At 41.3% G+C, this 20,996-nt stretch overlaps 1 protein-coding gene across 2 annotated transcripts in view; it reads left to right on the top strand.

Moving 5' to 3' along the window:
• SLC26A2 (solute carrier family 26 member 2) overlaps positions 1–20,996 on the top strand; it is a 56,708-nt gene that overhangs the window by 15,796 nt on the left and 19,916 nt on the right. For both annotated transcript variants that reach the window (XM_075209601.1, XM_075209602.1), the window contains exon 2: positions 14,893–15,514. In XM_075209601.1, the coding sequence (XP_075065702.1) occupies positions 14,912–15,514 (603 nt within the window). In that variant the 5' untranslated portion in view covers positions 14,893–14,911. The remainder of the gene's footprint in view (positions 1–14,892; positions 15,515–20,996) is intronic.

Genomic DNA, 20,996 nt, shown 5'->3' with positions numbered 1-20,996 from the left:
GAGTGCCCCTTAAAAGAAACTTCCAGGCAAAATATAATTTTAAGTTTTAGACCCATCACCGACCCCAAACTAGTGGAACAGTTAGGTCCCAGCTATGGGGTTTTTATGGTTTTAGAGTCACTAGAAACTGGCACCTGGAATGGATGACCACTGGTTGGGGTAGCGTGGTTCAGATTTAAAATGGAGATTTTTCTTTATTGTTTACATGTAGTGTATTTGTGGGATTACTTCACAGTGACAGTAAGATTATGATGATGGATAGGGGTGTATTTAATGGTTTACTTCTCCATTCTTCTTACATTGATCCTTGTTCCTAACAGAGCTTCTTCCAAGTACATGTAGGAATTGCTCTCCCTTAAGCTGGGTACACACTACACAGTTTTCATCCAATAATCGGCTAAATCAGCCGACATACGACCACTCGTTCAAAAGTCGGGTCAGTGTGTGCAGTGACACGATGGTTGAAAGTCTGCCCAAATGTACGATTGTCGCCTCATTTGGTTGGTCGTACCGTTTAATATTTTCGTTCCAAACTCATTGCCGTTGTGTAGTGTTTATAAACTTCCGACCGATCCACAACAGTGAGTACGAAATTACAGTCATTGCTCACGACAACATGGCTGTAAAAAGTCGCTAAAGGGACGTCCGCTCTTCCCTTTATCGTCCTAAACTAGTAAACTAAGGCTAGTGTGTATGCAGTCCATGGACCGAGTGATCGGAACATCGATCGCATGTAAAATTGATTGGCATAAAAAGTTGGTGGAAAATTCTGTAGTGTGTACCCAGCTTTAGTCTGCAATTGGAGGAACACTCCTTTATACCTACACCTGTATATTCAACCTATTGGTGCCAACTCACCAATCTCTCCTTGGCAGTTTGAAGGGCGCATTTCAATTATTTCAGTAAAATATCAGTGTAATGTATACTGAAAACTTGACCTCCATAGTGCACATTGGTAGGACTAATTCAGTTTCTTTATTCCAAGCCGTGACCTAAAGCTACATTTAATAGAAGTATACCAATATTATTAAAGTTACTACATTCTGCCACATAATAGTGCTGAGCTAAATTATCTTAACAAACCAGCCCAGAGATTTCTTGCTGACACAAATTAGTACAGGAAACACCCAGTTATGTTATATATGAAGGCTGGTGAGGTTGACAACAGAAGACCTGCCTGGTAGACTTGCACATAATGTTTATTTCTTTTGAAGCTTTTAAAATATTTTAAAGCCAGATTGCAATTGAAACCTACCAATTGCCTTGTCAAAACGTAGCCGATACATTGTCAAATATTATTTCTAATAATTAACCGATTGGGCTCATTTAATATTACTTAATGACTGGTTTTCAGTCAGTGGCATTTACATTCTTGTACACATGCTGTTTTTCTGTTACAGCTTAACTAGGTAACAGTGGTTATCGTTATTGTGGTAGCAAATATTGACACTGTATTTCTCCGCCCTCAGTAACATAGCTTAATATGGGTACTCATGGAGTTTTATTTCTATAATCTTGGCACTTTGTGAAAGGTTACTTCAGGAGAAGAGCGTAGTTTGAGTGAAAAACAAGGAATCAGTGTCTTGTGGTGGAATTTTTAATGCACTGTAATAAGTGGTACAGTGTTACTTCAGATTGGCAATGCTAGAGAGTAACATAAAAATATATGTAATTTATTTATGGAATTTGTTTTTTGGGGGGAGGGTGAGTTGAAGGGGAGTCATTGCATTATATTTTTTAGCTTAACTTAAAGCAGCAATTCCATAAAAATTAAGTGTTTTTATTAACATAGATCACTGTGGCAGACAATAAGAAAAGTTTGTTTTTTTCAGGCTGTTATTAATTATTTATAAATAAATCCGCATACTTTCCACAGTGTCACGTGACTACCATGGCACCCACAGTCACATGACACATGATTTGGAGAGCATCCTGAGCTCTTAAGCTCTCTCTGTCATGTCTTCTGTAAATTTCTCACCCTCATAACCCCCCCTTTACCTGACATGCTGAGAGTCTGAGTGGGTTTGTGACTGGCAGCAATACTGTACTCCCCTGCAGAGATTTTAAAGATGAGGTAATGATCTCTCAGAGGAAGAAAAATGTACTTGCTATTTAAAGAAGGAAAAAACTACCTACTGTTGTAGCTTTAAGGCTTTTGTCATGATAAAGCTTTTATGTGTCAAATAATGCTACAAATCATTGATCACAGTACATTTTAATTCTTGTTATAGTTCATGTCATCTAAAATGTAGAAATTATTTTTCTGGGCTAAAGTCCCCAGTACAAGTCATCTTTATTGTTCCAGCCATATGTGTAGACAATGTTAAGCTTGCCATTAAGCCTAGCCTGAAAAATGTAATTTGGTGCCAATGATATTGATGGGGCATGATTATAACAAATATAGGACGACCAGTATTTTTTTTTTACCAAATAGGTGATAAAAACAAAGGGAAATTCCTATTTTATTATCCATAAGATGTGGTACAATCTAGCAATAGAATTCCAGAATTTTTTTTTTGTATGTCTGGAAACATATGGGGCCTTTATTATTTGCTGCTCAGTATGGGACATACTATGTTACTCTGAAGCACCATACTGACAGCTGTTTGGCTTAAAGGTTAATGAAAACAATGGTGATGATTCATGGCCTTACGTCTGTCACTGCAATTAATAGTTTGGGGCTGTGTGTCAAGGGTTTGTTTCTCAGGTATTATGTAAGTTATGTAGCTGCTATTAAATAATACATTTTAGTTATCAGCAATTTAGCCATTTAGAGTAATCAATGTTATATTATATGTTTAGTTGTTTAAGTTTATGATTATAATACATACTTGCCAACCTTTTAAAACTTCAATCCTGGGAGATCCCGGGCAGGGGGCATTTTTAGAAGGCGGGAGGGGTGTGGCACGTTGATTTGTGGGATTTTGGCCCCGCCCCGCAACAAAATGCCATTTTTGTCTCGGGGGCGGGGCCAAAATGACACGATTCACCGCAAGTCGCATCATTTTGACAGCAAGTTGCCGTTTGCGGGATACTTGCCTGCTACCCGAATTTCAGGAGTCTCCCGGACATTCCGGGAGAGTTGGCAAGTATGTTATAATATGTAAAATGCAATTAAAATGTTTCAGTATAGCCAGAAGTTTCTGGCCCCTAGTATAATATGTGCAGTTGAGCCCCTGCTCACAGCAATTCAGACCAATGTAGGGAAAAATAACAAAGGTTTTATTATTATTATTGCATGTACAGCACATTGTTTCGGTTCCCTGTTGAAGATTGCCACATAGCTGTCTGATCCACTGCACCTATGGAAATGTTACACTCGAGTTAGTTTTATTTTGTTTGTACTTATTTAGATTGCATTTTTCCAGACAAACTCTGTGAATGAAAGATTCTCAGGCAATATCAGATATATTTTTCATAGTACCAAAGAGGAAAATCAATCTGTTTCAGTGGCGCACGCAGGGGGGGGTTTCTTAGTCTCTAGAAACCCCCCCCTGCGCTAACTAAGTGGCCACTGTCCTATACAGCAGCCGCGGCGCTGTCAAAGAAGCGTCCGCGGCGGTGCTGTATTGTATACAGCACCGCCGCAGACGCTTCTTAGACAGCGCCGCGGCTGCTGTATAGGACAGCGCTGGCGAAACGGAGCTGCTGCGCATAGCAGCTCTCTCTCTGTTTTTTTTTTTTTTTGGGTCGGCGGGGAAACCCCCCCCCCCGACAATCCTCCGTGTGCCGCTGTGTTTAGGATACTGTGATAACAATAGACCACCAAATGTTAAAGAGCTCTAAAGATTGTTGTACAATGGGCTTCATATGCAGTGTAAAAATGCTGCTGTGTGTGCACACATATGCCCAATGCCTGCTGCCGACCCCAGATACTGCTTATTTGATCACTCATTTAAGTAACGGAACTAAGGTGCAGTGTTTCATCAAGTAGCAGATATTAATGTGACAAGTGTTTGGTGCCCTGCTGCATAGGAGTTGCAAGGCTTGCATATGGGTTGGCAAACAGTTTACCTTTGAACCTTCAGAGCTAGGAGTAGGAGCCTGCTTGCCATTTCCAAAACACATTTTGCAATCGCATATCAACCTCCCTGATCTGCCATTGTGAAAGCTAATCCTTTGGAGAAAGAGTTAAATGAAATGGGGAGGTTAGTCTCTAATAAAGTGATAAGCACAGTGTGACTGCATTCAAGAAGTTAATTTGGAATTTGATATATGAAGGAAATGGATTAGATTATGGTAAATATGTATGAAATTAATTTGCTTTTAATGAATATAAAGGATATGAGATACTTTAACTAAATCATGGTTTAGAGAACTGATCATGCGTAGGATAAGCCTACAGACATATAATTGCATTATCTGTACTATGTATTTCCGCTTCAGCATTAATATTGTAAAGTAAAGTAATATAGACTCTACAGCATTCACATGACTTAAGCAGGCAATTTATTTTCTGCTATTTTAGTGTAGCACAGCCTAGATTTTCAAGAATAGTACAGATGAGTCATTTTTTAGAGATTTTGCTTTCTTTTGAACACATCTCTCCCTAAATGAAAATGTCTGCCGCATATAGCATATTGGGGGTCACGTTACTGGAGTCCTCCTGTTAGAGCTGACTTGTGGTAATTACTGGAAAACCCCGCCCCTCCCGTTTGCCATACTTGGGGCATTATATTTAAGTGGTAAATGGTTATCTGAAGTGGGCAACCACATTAGCCTCTTAAGTCAATGATACATTCTGCCAAATGATTGGCTAGCATTCAAAAGGGGTATATTTACTGAACTGCGGGTTTGAAAAAGTGGAGATGTTGACTATAGCAACCAATCAGATTCTAGTTATCATTTATTTAGTACATTGTACAAAATGACAGCTAGAATCTGATTGGTTGCTAAAGGCAACATCTCTACTTTTTCAAACCTGCAGTTTAGTAAATATACCCCTAAGGCTCTCTTTCCAGCTGTACCAAATGATTGATAGGATCATTAAGTGGTCCCCTAACACCAACTCAATTGCTTCTGTAGTAGTCCAGTTCCAGGGATGATGTAGATTATCCATACTTACCAACTTTTTTAAGTTGGTGTACGGGAGACTCTCTGTAGCAGGTGGGCGTGCGGGGGACAGGGTGCCGAAATCGCGTCATTTTTGCCCCGCCCCTGCGACGTAATGACGCAAATCGCTTCATTTGACAGCGGGGGGCGGGGCTAAACGGCACGATTCACCGGGAATCGCGGCGTTTGGGATCTAATTCTGCCCACTTCACTAGGAAGTGGGGCACTTCCTAGTGAAGTGGGCAGAATTCGGGAGATTGCCACACTCGCCCGGGAGTCCGGGAGAGTCTCGCAAAATGCGTGAGTCTCCCGGACATTCCGGGAGAGTTGGCAAGTATGAGATTATCTGGTGCTTATGTACAAATATTTAAATTTTCGAGTATGAAATTCTATTTAGGCATTTCTTCTGCTTAATTTCTGCCACCCCCGAAAAAGAAACACATGAAATACATTGATGCACCTAGAAGAAATTGCAATCTAATCGTTTCATGCTATTCAATTTTCATATTTTATTTCCTCTTAGTATATACCACACAGAACCACCCACCTTAAGAGAGTGATCATCATGGAAACTCCCTGTTGGTAAAATCTTAGATTGTAAAGTTAACAAATACCAGTTTATTACTTTCACATATTTCAGCAGCTGCCAAGAACATATACTACTTGGACAGGGGTGTTCCAGTTTTCTGTTTCAGAAATCTTGAATCCTAATCTTATACGACTTGGAAGTGGGTAAACATCATACAACCATCACATTCTAAAAACATTCTTAGACAAGGGCTGTCATGCAAATCTTTCATCTAGCTACCAGAACGACTCTCGTAAAGGAACTCACCATTACCACTACAACACAACAAATCTTATTGTTGGCTTTACTGACTGTTTAGGGAAATATCTACTAAGTTGTAAACGATTTTCAAGCTATTTTAATATGTGTTCTTTTTTCATAGAGCAAGTTTTGGGAATCTACCCATGCCATGCTTTCTCGTTTAAACTTTTTGTCCAATACCACCATGATTTTAGTCATTGTCTAGGGGTGTAGTATGAGAAGAAATGCTCAATTCTACTTTACCTAATAAAGTTATAGTGGAAATCAAGGGTAAGACTAAATATTGCATTTTGCCTTCATAACTCCTATATGAGAATTTGTTTAGTTGTTGTTTATGAAAATGATCCTAAAATGACTGGATACATTTCCGGTTAAGAACCGCTCAATCAATGAAAGGGCTTTTGTGCCTAGTCATGCCAGGCTTGAAAAATTATATTTACTTTCATATAGCAAAAAAAGTATTGTGAAACTGGAGTATAAATGCATTTTATACCAATTAACAGTAACCAGAGAAAGCAATGTAATTCATGGTGTAGATCTGCTGCTGACGTTTAGACTTTTGGCAAGTAAATGAACAAACACATTGCGCCATGCCAGACAAAACATATAAACAGTGAATGTCTTTTTTTGCACCAGTTATAGCATCACTCTACCCAACAAATATAGTGTTTCATAATAAGTTAGAGCTTGCTGTTTATTGACAATGCAGTTCAAAGGGACTGAGTTCCTGACCTTTTTAGCCTTCCAGAATTATCTAGACAGTTGGGCCATGGACAGGTGCTTTATGGGGCAGATGAAGATGAGGTTTTATGCAGGGCTGTCAAGAAAAATTTCAGGCCCTTCCATAGCCACCGAAAGAGGAGGGGCCCCACCAGGTCAGTAGCTCCTACCACTACACAGGCAGGCCTGGGCCCCGTACTTTGTTCATACAGTATGCCTGGGATTTCAATATACTGTATGAACAACTATTTGGGGTTTGGGACCTTTCCCCATGGTCTCTTTTTCCCTGAGGCAGCAGACTCACTATCTCTATAATACTCCAACCAGAATATTTGCCCATACTTTGTACCTGCTCATATTCCCTCTCGGCACCCCTGGTTTTTGTGTAGATAAATGAAAAGTTAGGCATATACAAGTCTACGCTCATGCTGTAAGTGTTACAGTAGTAAGTAAAATTTTAATGGATGAGGATCTGTGAGTACTAGTACGCAATAGATTTCATAAGAAGCATAGCTGGATCATCCATTAGGCAACCTAGGCTCCCGCCTAAGGCCCAGTGAGTGCCCAGATTACCCTAACCTATTTTTATGTTTTGTTTTGTTTTTTTTACAAAAGGAGGGAAGGGAGTATATTGTGGATCTTAATAAGGTTCTCATAAGAAGATTATTTCCAGAATTGGAGAAAGTCGAGAGATGAGTAAAGGAGGACATAAGCTATGAAAATAAGTTGTCAAAGTTTGACTTTGTTTCTTGGAAAAGAGTCAGCTATGGGGAGCCCATATAAAAAAAAATCTCTTATGTAACTTTTTTCTACACAGGACTCAAAAACCACGGGGTCATCTCTTGTGTCTTTTTTTTTTTACTATAATAGCAGTGTAGTTATAGGAGTAAAGCGATATAGTATGTTACCTAGAGATCATTTAGCCTGTTTTTTTTATCTTCTATAGAACTTGAAGGATAGCTATGTTCATCATGGTGTGAAAGTGACTTTACTCTAAATCTAAAGGCAATTTATTGCTTCTAATTCTCCTGAATCTGTCTGCTGCATTTGGCACTGTTGACCATTCCCTTCTCATACAAATGCTCCAATCCCTCGGTCTTTACTACACTCAGTTGGAGTGCCAGAAGGCTCAGTTCTAGGCTCTCTGCTCTTCTCTATTGATACCACTTCTCTTGGAAAACAATTAAGCTCCTGTCTCACAGGAGCAGCACGGGAGAAGTATTGTAGGCGGGAGTGAGAGGTGGTTGCCAGAGATGAGGCAAGCTGCAAGTCAGAGGTAGATCTAAGAAGGTAGGAGGGAAAGTATTTTGAGATATGATATGAGATTTGAGATGTATGCAGGGGTAGTGTTGTTGAGTGCTTTGTAGGTAAGGCTGAATAATTTGAATTTGATTATGGAGGACACAGGGAGCCAGTGTAGGGAATTGCAAAGTGGTGCAGCAGTGAGAGAGGAAGATCAGTCTTGCAGCAGCATTTAGGATGAATTGAAGTGTGGCTATATGGGTGTCAGGAATGCCAGATAGCAAGAGATTGCAATAGTCAAGATGGGAGATGATGAGAGAATGGATAAGAGTTTTAGTAGCATGTTGAGTAAGAAACTCTGGTAATATTTTTAAGGTGGAGTCCACAGGACTGGGAGAGAGTCTGATGTGAGGAATAAAGCAGAGGGTGAAGGGCTTGGGAGACTGAGGAAATTGTGGTGTTATTGACAGTGAAGGGGATTTGAGTGCAGGTGATGACTCTGGCAGGAGGAAAGATAATAAGCTCTGTTTTGGACATATTGAGCTTTAGGTAGCGTTGGAACATCTATGTGGAGATAGCAGATAGACAGTTGCTTACATAAGATAGTACAGAAGGAGAGAGGTCAGGGATTGATATATAGATTTGGGTGTCATCAGCATAGAGGTGGTATTGGAGGCCGAGTGAGGGAATTAGAGTTCCAAGAGAAGACGTGTATAATAAAAAAAATAAAGGGCCAAGAACAGAGTATTGTTGGACCCCGACAGATAGTGGGAGTGGAGGGAAGATGTGCCAGCGGTAGAAACACTAAAGGAGCGGTTCGATAGGTAGGAAGTGAACCAGGAAAGAACTGTGTCACAAAGGCCAATGGAGTGAAGAGTGTGTAGGAGAAGAGGGTGACCAAAAGCAGTAGAGAGGTCCAGGAGAATGATTGTGGAGAAATGACCCTTAGAGTTTGCAGTAATTAGACCATTGATCACTTTGGTGAGAGCAGTTTCAGTGGAATGTTAGTGGCGGAAGCCTGATTGCAGAGAGTTGAGAATGGAATGAGAGGAGAGAAAGTGAGACAGGCGTTTGTACGCTAATCGCTCAATTTGTTTGGAGGCAAAGGGGAGGAGAGAAATAGGGCGGCAGTTAGAGATAGAAGCTGGATCGAGAGATGGTTTCTTTAGAATTGGTGAGATGAGTGGATGTTTAAAGGATGGTGGAAATGTGTCAGTGGAGGGAGACAGGTTGAATAGGTGAGATGGAGGTGGACATACAGTGGAGTAGAGGGAGCGGAGAAGTTGGGAGGGAATAGGGTCGAAGGGACAGGTTGTAGGGTGAGATGATGAGATGAGTACAGACACTTCATCTTCAGTTACTGGAGAGATTGAATTAAGGGTGGATTGGGGAGTGTAGGTAAAGGTGGGTAGAGTGGGTGGAGTGTGTGGAATTTGGCATGTGGAAATATCTTGTTGATTTTGTCTTTGGAATAGGTGTCAAAATCATGGGTTGTGAGGGAGGAAGGGGGAGGAGGTACAGGTGGGAAAAGAAGTGAGTTGAAGGTGGCAAACAGACGGCATGCGTTAGAAGACTTTGTTAGAGACTTGAAGAATGTTTGTTTGGCAATTGAAAGGGCAGTGCTGTAAGGCGAAAGAATGAATTTATAGTGGAGAAAATCGGTATAGGAACGAAATTTCCTCCAGTGGAGCTCTGCAGTGTGGGAGCACTTTTGCAGGTAGCGGGTCTGTTTGGTGTGCCATGGTTGGGGTTTGGATCATCGGAGACTATATGTAGAAGCTGGGGCTGTATTGTCTATGGCTGAAGTGAATGTTTTGTTAAAGAAAGAGGCAGCCTGATTAGGACAGGACAATGCAGTCATTGGAGAAAATAGTTGTTTTAATCAAAATGAGAAGTGGATTGGGTTATGAGTACTTAGGTTTCGTTGTGTACTGTGGATTTGGGAGCAGGGGGAAGGGCTTGAAGTAAGGTGAAGCTGACGGAAAGGAGGTTGTCATCATAGAGTGGGAAGGCTAACTTGGAGAAACCAGAGATGGAGCAGTAGCAAGAGAAGACAAGGTCATCTCCCACCCACAGTGGGTGGAAGATGAGATCCATTGGGACAGACCAAAGGAGGAAGCAAGTGAAATTAGTTTAGTGACAGAAGAGACAGTGGGATTATCAATGTATCCAAACCTCCTTAGTACGATTGTTACCTCCTCCTCCTTAGTTTAATTGATTTTCAAAAACCCAAAAGGTAGCATGGCAGATAAAAAAAAACAAATAACTAAAATGAAAATAACCCTAAACACGTTTAAATATTTTACAATCATTGAAGAGTACTCTAAGTTTTCAGGGTGTCCTTGTTATCCATTAATTATGCCACTATCTTCAATCAGGAGGGACTTTTTTAATGTCAATATTCACGCAAGTAGGCAGGGAAAGGTACAATTCAATTATCATTCAGCAAGTTGGTTACAGAGTCATAAGACAAAGACATTAATACCTAAAAAGCATTTACTTCTAACCTGTCACATTGTTGTTTTTCATTACTGATTAACTGTTTATGCCTCACAGCACATTGCACATACACCGACTAGCCACACTATTAAAATCACCTGCCTAATATTGAGTAGGTCCCTCTCGTGCCGAAAAAAACAACTCCACAAGACCTCTGAAGATGTCCTGTGGTACCTGGAACCAAGATGTTAGAAGCAGATCCTTTATGCCTTGTTATTTGTGAGATTTGGCCTCCATGGCTCAGATTTTTTTTCCAGCACATCCCAAACATACTCGATCAGATTGAGTTCTGGGGAATTTGGAGGCCAAGTCAACACCTTGAACTGTTTGTCATGTTCCTCAAACCATTCCAGTGTGGCAGGGCGCATTATTCTGCTGAAAGAGCCCACTGCCATCAGGGAATACTGTTGCCGTGAAGGGGTGTACTTGATCTGCAACAGTGTTTAAGTAGGTGGTACGTGTCAATGTAACATCCACATGAATGCCAGGAACCAAGGTTTCCCAGCAGTACATTGCCCAGAGCAGCACACTGCCCCGCTGGCTTGCCTTCTTCCAATTCGGTGCCATCTCTTCCCTAGGTAAACAACACACATGTACCCCACTATTCACCTGAAGTAAATTAAAACGTGATTCATCATACGAGGCCACCATCTTCCATTGCGCAACGGCCCAGTTCTGGCGCTTGTGCCCATTGCAGGCACTTTTCGTGGTGGACAGGGGTTAGCATGGGCACTCTGATCAGTCTGCAGCTAGACAGTCCCATACGCAGCAAGCTGGAATGCACTGTGTGTTCTTACACCTTTCCATCATAGCCAGCATTAACTTTTACAGCAATTTGTGCTACAGTGGCTCTTCTATGCGATTGGACAAGACTGGTTAGCCTTCGCACCACACACGCATTTATGAGCCTTGGGTGCCCATGACCATGCTGCCAGTTCACTGGTTGCCCTTCATTGGACCACTTTTGTTAGGTACTAACCACAGCATGCCGGGAACACCCTTCAAGTTGTTTTGGAGATGCTCTGACCCAGTCGTCTAGCCATCACAATTTGTCCCTTGTCAAAGTCGCCTAGACCCTTACGCTTGCCCATTTTTCCTGCTTCCAACTCATCAACTTCAATAACTGACTGTTCACTTGCTGCCCCGAGGCAGCTGAACGAGATAATCACTTCACATGTTAGTGGTTTCTATGTTGTGGCTGATCTGTGTATCTCCCTTGTAACCTGTTATTCTGTTTGGGTTGTCTGAAACCTAAGTCCTTTGCTTGTTATACAAACATTCTTGTTGTTGGCAAACAAGGTCTTCTATAGTGTATTGTCTTTGGTTAATCTTTAATTAGACACAGAATAGTTTAACCCATTTTATTCTAACTGCAAGATTTTTAATTAAAGATACAGAACCAAGTATATTGGACCATAAACACACAAAATGGTTACTCTAACGGTAACAGTGCTTAGCATTATTCTACTTTACCAATGCAATTAATACATTCAATAAAATATAACATTAGAATTCCACTTAATGGAAATTGCAGAACATTTGCTATTTTTGATCTATATCTCCTCTAGACTAGGGTTTATTAACTCCTTACTCAAATTCTGGGTGGGGGGGGGATCTATAGCGGTCCTAGAAAATATTCCAAAAGTGGCTTCATATGGTAGGTGTGACCGAATTGTTACTAGGTGGGGTCAAAGCAACAGGAGGTTGATTTGACCCCACCAGTGTGGGTGCCGCAATGCAGCAAGATATGGGGGAACATAATTGGTGTAGCTATTGCTTTACACAGTATTAGGCCATCCTCCAATGACTTTCCCTTCCAACACACTGGCAATGCTATACACACTACTGTTATGTACATGTGGCTCACCCTTAAAGTAGACCAGTTAGAAGATAAGATGCAGACAGAATAAAGTCCGGAGTCATTGAGACAGTCCCACCACAATCGAGGCAGTCTCTCTTCTATCCTTTATTGCAGCTTTCATTGCCTTCTATTTCTTAAGCTCAGTTACATTAGTATAACCATTAAATCAGCTACTTACCCCATGCACTAATTCAAAACTGCCACACAAACATACACACACCCTACAGCAATTATCAGTACACCTTCAATTTACAGCAATATCCCCACATATTACAACACTACACCTCAGCCCCTCCACATTATAGCAATAGAACCTCATCACAGCAATATCACTGTCACGTCCACACCAGAGCAATACCCCCGCCAACGCCACACCACAGCAATATCACATCCTCTCATCCACAATACACTAATGCCTCTAATTGCAACAGGATTAACTGATAAACACCAATCCAACAGCAGTTATAAATTCTCTTTATTACTAGTTAAGTATTAGTACAACAAAGGTAAGTCAAACATTTGTGTCTGTGTTTCTATGTGTTTGTATGAATTTAAAAATAGTGGTGTTTCACAAATATTCCAGGTTGACCACAGCCACCTCTCCACCAATTCCACCCACACACATACTACAGCATTGTCACACATACACACTACAGCACTAACACACACATACACCTCATCACTGGGTTGGCATCTCATGCAGTATCTTCTCCTTAGCGGCATCACTCTGCACTTCTAGTTTAGGGAGGAAGGGAGCATCAGAATTCCCTTTCCCTCTGAGCAGGTTCCATGCTGTGTCAGCGGTCACACAGCAGGAAGCATAAGCCCTTGATACTGACCATCAACACTGTGTGTCATGCACATTTCCAGCGCTGAGAGGAAGGTTGATTGGATTGGGGGGGGGCAAAAAGGGAGGCAAGGAGCAGAAATGGGAGGGATGGATCAGTGCAGGGCTAATATATACGGCACATGTAATCAGGGCCTGATTAAGGGTTCTGGCCGCCCTAGGCTAATACGGCCGCAGCGCCCCCCCCCCCCCCCTCCTCCGAATATATAGGTGTATAGGAACACTCCTGAATATGAATGTTCAGGTGTATTCTCCAGCATTCAAATTTAGACAGATTGTGCCATTGTCTCTTACCTGTCCTTGCTGTTCTCTCTTGCAACTTTGTTATCCTCTCGCTGGCTTCTGGAAAGTTGGCGTCCTGTTTTGAAAATGCAAAAATGTATTATAATGCAAACCCTGAATGATTAGGCCCTTTAGTTAAAACAAAACACTCCATTATGGCCAGCTAAAAGTACCCCATTGGACAGGCATATATAAGCAATATCTGAATATTTGTTGTCAATCAAATACAAACCTCTACCAGCCCCATCTCACTAATATTTAGTATTCTAGTGATTGCTGAGACCACCCATGTGACCACCACACAATCATGAGATTCTGCCCCCCAAAGCTGCTCTATTTTTTAAATACCCCCTGCAGCCATTTTCCTTAACCACAACCCCCCCCACAGCCATTTTCCTTAACCCCTGCTGCAGCCATTTTCTTTACCTCCCACCCTGCATCCATCCCCCTTGCAGCTATTTTCCTTACCTCCACTCTGTAGCTATCCCCCCCGTCACATCAAAACTCCCCCAGTCACATATATCAGCCCCCCTCCTCTGCCCTCCTTCATACATATCAACCTCTCTCCCTCCCTATAGATTTTCATGGCAGCCCCCCCCCCTCCCACCCTATAGATTTGTATGACAGTCCCCCTCTCCCTCCCTATAGATATGCAGGGTAGTCCCCCCCTCCCTATAGATATGCAGGGTAGTTGCCCCCCTCCCTATAGATATGCAGGGTAGTTCCCCCCTCCTTCCTATAGATATGCAGGGTAGTTCCCCCCTCCTTCCTATAGATATGCAGGGCAGTTCCCCCCCCTTCCTATAGATATGCAGGGCAGTTCCCCCCCCTCCCTATAGATATGCAGGGCAGTTCCCCCCTCCCTATAGATATGCAGGGCAGTTCCCCCCCCTCCCTATAGATATGCAGGGCAGTTCCCCCCCTCCCTATAGATATGCAGGGCAGTTCCCCCCCTCCCTATAGATATGCAGGGCAGTTCCCCCCTTCACTTACCTGTAGTTGTGCCAGCGTGGCTCCTCTCCTCAGATCAGCAGATAGGAAATGAAGACGTCCTGCTTCCTGTCTGCTGCACAGCAACAGGCAGCCTGGCGATTGGCTGTGTGTTGCTAACCACTGACCACCAATGCTTTTGATCATCGAGCCCTCCACCCCCCCGCGGTGGATGACGGCCTACCAGGAAACTCCTGGTGAGGAATATGGCCAATCGGCCCCTGCTCAATTTCCTCCAATAACCTAGGATTTCTCTGATATTCTGCCAAAGTCTGAGCCATGAGTCCTTTAAGAAAACATAAAAAGTTAATATTTGTACTATAATGCAAGTATTCCCATTATAATTGGCACAGAGTTGGAACAATGCTTCCTTTTCCCTCAGCTGAGCAAGCTATGCGGCGGCTTTCACTATAGAGTGTATACAGATATGCCGCTAAATAAAAGTATATGTGCAGAAGCAATATACCCATCTGTCTTACTGAGCAAGTATGGACAAATAACACAAAAATAAGCCTTGTATATAAATATGTTTTATTTGTACTATACTAATCAGTATTTTCTTTTTATTAGTTAAACCAAATAAATCAGGATGAAAAGCAATGATAATGGCAATATCAAAGCTACTCATAGGTGCCCCCTGCCTCCAGGGACCATGCTTCTGGAAGAAAAGGAGAAGAAAAGTATCTCGTTACAAACCAAAGTAACAGAAAAATTAAAGAAAACATGTAGCTGTTCTGCAAATAAAGCTAAAGACATGCTCTTCAGTTTCCTGCCTGTGCTGCACTGGCTACCTGACTACAAACTGAAAGAATATCTGCTGGGTGATGCCATGTCTGGCCTTATAGTGGGCATTCTTTTGGTTCCACAGTCAATTGCTTATTCACTTTTGGCTGGTCAGGAACCCATTTATGGCCTTTATACTTCATTTTTTGCCTGCATTATTTATTTTTTAATGGGAACCTCTAAACATATTCACGTTGGAATATTTGGGGTACTATGTTTGATGGTGGGTGAAATTGTGGATCGGGAACTGCAAGCCAAAGGGTACGACAGACTGGAAAACCAAGGAAGCCAGTCTTTAGCCGTCAACGAAACACTTTATGTCAACCAGACTGTAAGAATGATGTGTGATAGAAGCTGCTATGCAATTACAGTAGGAGCCACAGTTACATTCATGGCTGGAGTTTATCAGGTATGTTTTGGGATGGGTAAAATAAAAGATTTTATTGCTTCTTTTACTCTGCAGTACAGCGGAGCTGTTAGAATAAAAGTGTTTGTGCATTAGGTCCTGCCAGCCTCCCATGTTCACAGAACAACAACTAGCTGTAGTCCATATAATGTAAGGTGTATTTCATAAATGCATAGACAATGTTATTAACAAGGTATTTCCATCAGCAACTGCTGTTAAAAGTTAGTTGGAATATCAGCACTGGCTTTAAGTTAGTAGGATGACTAGATTAATTGATCAATAATGGTATGTGTTAAAGTACACACAACACTGACACCAGGAGAATCCATATATTTTTATAGCAATCAGTGCAGACTCAGTAGAGGAATGATTTATGTGTGTCTGTGATTTCTCAGTTAATCTAGTTATCTGTGTAATACTTGGTAGATATACTTATTCCTTAGTGTACTCATTTATGTAGAGCATGAAGACTAGCTGTTCCAGTTAAAACCTTAAAGTATCATCAAAAACAGTTTATGTGGGAGCAAAAAAAGCCAAGAACATTGTCATGTTATAAAATTGGCACCAGCCTAAAAAATAAACTTGCTTAACATCAAACCAGTGTGGACAAGATTGGGATATATGTTTTGTGACACATGTGATTTGAGACTGCAGACATGCCTATTAAAATATAGGCAAGACAAAAATGTTTCTGTGTTCTGATTAATCATGTACTACAGTATGTCACTGTGACAGGATGGACCACCTATGTCACCCTGTCTGCTGTTGCTGGGAACCGGCTGGGCTTACTTTGCCACCGTTCCCTTTCATTATCCCAAATGTGCCCTATTGCCGCAAGTAGGAGGGACTTACAAATGCTGCCACCACTGGACTCCTTACCAGCATCCAGTACTATGTTTCTTCTGGGTAACTGACGCTGCGAGTGTACCCCGTTACTGGTCTACCTGGGCTGGTACTCCTGACCTCTTACTATGGGTCAGGGTTGCTGTGGATGGATCCCCCCTGGCCTATCACACTGACCAGAGCTGCAGGATAGCTGGCAGAGAGGTGGTACCGGAAAAGCTGGGTCCAAACCTCAGAAACAGCCGGGAACGGATTAGATTTTGGGTTTAATCTGTAGGTCACAGGATTTTCAGCATGGAAGATATTTTCAAGCAGGTCTTTGAAGCAAGTGATGTTTATTTGCTCTTACACTGGTTAAAGGTACCAGTGATCAGGTCAGATGATATCAGAAGAACAATTTTTCAATACAAGCCAGTGCTTTTTATACAGTTTGGACACAGCCTCAAAGGGTAAGCCAGCCCCCTTGAAGTCTGAGCTATTTTTAAAATCCGGATGTCATATGTTTACACAAATATGGATTTACATGCATTGCAAAGCTAACAATATTTACACTTATCTGTGATATCTTAAAAACCTTGCTGTGATTTCCTGCATCTTATTTCAGAGCCAGGAAGTCTATTAGCAAGTCAAAAGCTCTAATTAACATGAATTTAGCATGAGTCCATTCTTCAAACAGTTGCAGAATACACATTTCAAAAGAAAGGTACAATCCCCAAACAAGTAATTTCCCGACATCACGATACACAAAAGACTTTCTAAACTAAGGCTCATTGTATCAGATATATACATCAGAAATAAGGCATTTCCTTTAGCAAGGTTAAAACAGAAAAAACAAATGTTCTACCCTGGTTTCAGAAATAATGATTTCCTAGATCAAAATATGCACAATATCAAAAATAAGTGCATTGGCAATTATATAAATAAGCGCCCTGCGCCATTTCTTTAAAATAAATTTATACCATAAGTTATTTATAAGTGATCCAGTCACAGTCACATTGAAGACACATAACTTTTGGCTTCTTACTAGACATTGGGGGGATTTGGGGGGATAAATACCAGACTATTCACTGAAAATGTTAAACATTATGACTCAAGCTCAGACACATGACATTTGCATAATTCAGAAGGTACAGTACCTAAGACCAGTATATGTATGCCTACTGGCATTATAATAAGATTCAACACATTTAAAAATAAGTTTATATAAAGCACCATTTTGCAGAAGTACATAAAGATAGTGGACAAAAATATGCAAACACCAATATAAAATGATTTAATAAGTTGTTGGGCCATCAGATAAGTCCAGAATGACCTGTATGCGCTGTGGCATTGAGCCTACCAATGTTTGAAATTTTGAGAGATGCAGCAGCATTGATCCTCTAGAATGTCACTTAACCGACACCTGGTAGATGGTGGAATTGCTGGCTCGGGTGTCCTTCCAGGATATCCCATAAATTATAGATTGGGTTCAAATCTGGAAACTGCTTAGGATAACATATGGGTAACTCTAGTGTTACATTCATCAAGCTATTGGCCAACCACACATGTTCTGTGGATGAGGCTATTGTCATCCTAGAAGTCACACCATCTGCAACATGTGTGAAGATGAAAACTCAGTGCCATTTAAAAAAGTGGTTATCATAGACCTTGAAAGACTGTACCAACCCCATACCATGAAAATGTGCCCCACAACAATACAAAAGCACCAGAACCTTCACCGATGGAAACAAGCACTCAGGGCTGTCACATTCTTTAGTTTTATGCCAAATATACAATTGTTTGTTTGTCAAAAACAAGGTGAAGGATGATTCATATGACCATAACATTTCTCCACTGCTCGGTAGTTCATTGCCTGTGCTCTTTGCACCACTGAACTCAAAGACATGCATTGCCAGGTGTGATGAGTGGTTTATGCACCGTAGCCAGACTAGGACATCCTGCTCTGTCGAGTACTTGTCAGACCATTTTTATTAAACTGGCTGAAATTGGACACTTGTTGAACTGTGCAGTCAGTTGATCTGCAGTTACTTGTCTGCAAACTCACATTATCATTTATCGGGGAAAAAGCAACAACACTGAATTTGAATGGTAAATTGCTAGGTCTTCTTAGAGTCTTGGGCTTGGCTACCACCCAATGCTATAACCTGCCATTGTTGCATTTTGCTTTTGTTTGTTTTCTAGTGAGTTCCAGGCTGACATCACCTTTGACACTGTTGCTTGTGCAACAATATTGAGTTGAGATGTCTTGGTAACTGAAGCTTCTGCCAAGTGTCCCGCCCAAAAATCACCAGCCTACAAGACCCTGACCACACTGGGATGATATTTGCTTAATTAACATATTATCCACATTTCCTTGGAAGCCCTAGTTTTCAATATGATTGGTGTTCTTTTTTTCCCTAAGTGTTTCCATGCTTTTGTGCACTAATTGTACGTTTGAATATTCTCACAATTTTACTGAGAGTAAAATATACAAATTAGGCAAGTCTCAATATAAGCTTGTTAAATGTATCATAATTTGTGCCAGAAAACATGTTGCAAAAAGTAGTAGGTGAGTCATTTTTGTCCTGGAGGGAAATTGTTAAATAATCACAATATGATAGCTCTAGTTGAAATGTTTAAAGGAGTTATAATTTGCAATTTACAAAGAGCATGCAAACATGGTAACCTCCTCCAGGCTTTACCAGGCTCAGGTCATTACACTCAAACAGGGAGCACCCCAGTGTGGGGTCCCTCTGTCATAATGTGAACTAGTGGAATTGTGCCCACAAAAAAAAAAGTGCCCCAATCCCCACTGTGGGGCTCTGTCTGGCCTCCCCCAGTGGCTGGTGGGTGCCATGGTAATAGTGAAAAGTAAAAAATAGATTCAATTCTATTGTGGAACTACAAGTCCCAGCATACCCTTTCAGCCTTGGATTACTTGGGCATGCTGGCACTGGAATGGCAAGCACCAGCATTCCTATGGCTGCCGTAGCATGCTGTAACTAGAGGTCTTCAAAAACCCTTGAATCCTTCACCCATGGGATATTGAATTCCAGAAGAGCATCTAATAAAAAAAAGCCACAGATATTGTAATTAAAAGTATTTCAACAAAGATAACCCCCCAGCCCCTTATGCTTAAATCCATAAGGAATCTTTTTTCTTCTTTCCTGAAGTGATACATATTGAAATACAATAAAAAAAAATCCTGTAAGACTAATGCTCATATGCGAGCCACAATAATGTGACCAGGCTGGGACTGGTTCACATTTTGACAGTGCAGGGGCATAACCTAGAATTACCAGGACCTATAGCAAAATTTCGTTGGAGGGCCCCAATGAATATCTATTTCTTGCACCAGCTCTGCTCTTCCACAGTGGAACTGAAAGCTCAAATGGAGCAAAGCTGCACATGAGCATTCTAGCGGGCCTCCAGAGTAAAAGGACATGTATTAGTCCCTTCCTTACTCAATTACTACAAGTCAGTTATTGCTTGTTGTCTCCCTGCGTTAGCAGTTACCAGCCCAGGCACTGGTTCTGTTTACTGATTTAAAGGGGATAGGGACTATGCTGTTTTTTTAAAGAAATTTGTTTTATTTTTGTTTAAAACAGTTAAGATACATGCTGATGCTGTTACCGTCCATCATCAACACGGTGGTAATCGCTTCAACGATTACGAGAACTCCGACACAGACAAGATCTACAATAAAAAAACGATGTCAGCAAAAAACGACAGCAATATTGAGAGACTTACCTGAAAAACGACTGTAGAGATATCCGATGGCATCAGAAGCCTGACACGACCTCCTTCCGACTGTCTAGGACTCCGGGCAGTAGTGTGTGACGTCAGTTCGACCTTCGTACATTTAAATGTCGGGACCCCTGTTTAAACAGTTTACCTGCGAGGTCCCGACATTGCCGCTTTAAATTTAAATGTATGAAGGTCGCACTGACGTCACACACTACTGCCGAAGACCTGGCCAGTCGGAGGGAGGTCCTGTCAGGCTTCTGATGCCATCGGATATCTCTACAGCCGTTTTTCAGGTAAGTCTCTCAATATTGCTGTCGTTTCTTGCTGACATCGTTTTTTTTTGTAGGTCTTGTCTGTGTCAGAGTTCTGGGAATCGTCGACCCGCACCCAACCCCATCAACATATTTCTTTACACCAACCCTTAGGTATGGACCAAATATATATATGTAAAGAGGCATATCTGTCTAACAACGCCTCTCCAGGTGTAAGAGGCAGCAAGTGCGCAATATCTAAATCTGCCCACCATGCCAACTTATTATTTCATATTATTACAGTATAAATTGGGAGTGTGATGACCTAGTGCGGTGGTTTTTTTCTCTTTTTTACTTATTAATGGGATTTGTTTCGTGCATCAAATGATGCTACCACTCCTTACCATAAGGGGCCTTAAGTTTTCTTGTATTTTGAAAAGTAGCATTTAAAAACATAATAAAATGTATTTTTGCTAATGCAAAATTAAGTATTTAAAAAATGGAGCTTTTTCATTTTTTCACAATTTTAAAAATGATGCAGCAGAATGTACAGCTGTATGCTCTATAGTCTTACATTTGTCACTAAATACTCCTTTATGACACAAGGTAGAGTCCAAAGCAGGGAAAAACAATAGCACACTATAATCTTTTTTCCCCAAAAATAT

This window comes from Mixophyes fleayi, chromosome 4 (assembly GCF_038048845.1).
Source record: "Mixophyes fleayi isolate aMixFle1 chromosome 4, aMixFle1.hap1, whole genome shotgun sequence".
In the NCBI taxonomy this organism is placed as follows: domain Eukaryota; kingdom Metazoa; phylum Chordata; class Amphibia; order Anura; family Limnodynastidae; genus Mixophyes; species Mixophyes fleayi.
The sequence above is the reverse complement of the archived record's forward strand: the minus strand, read 5'-3'. Positions and strand labels throughout refer to the sequence as shown.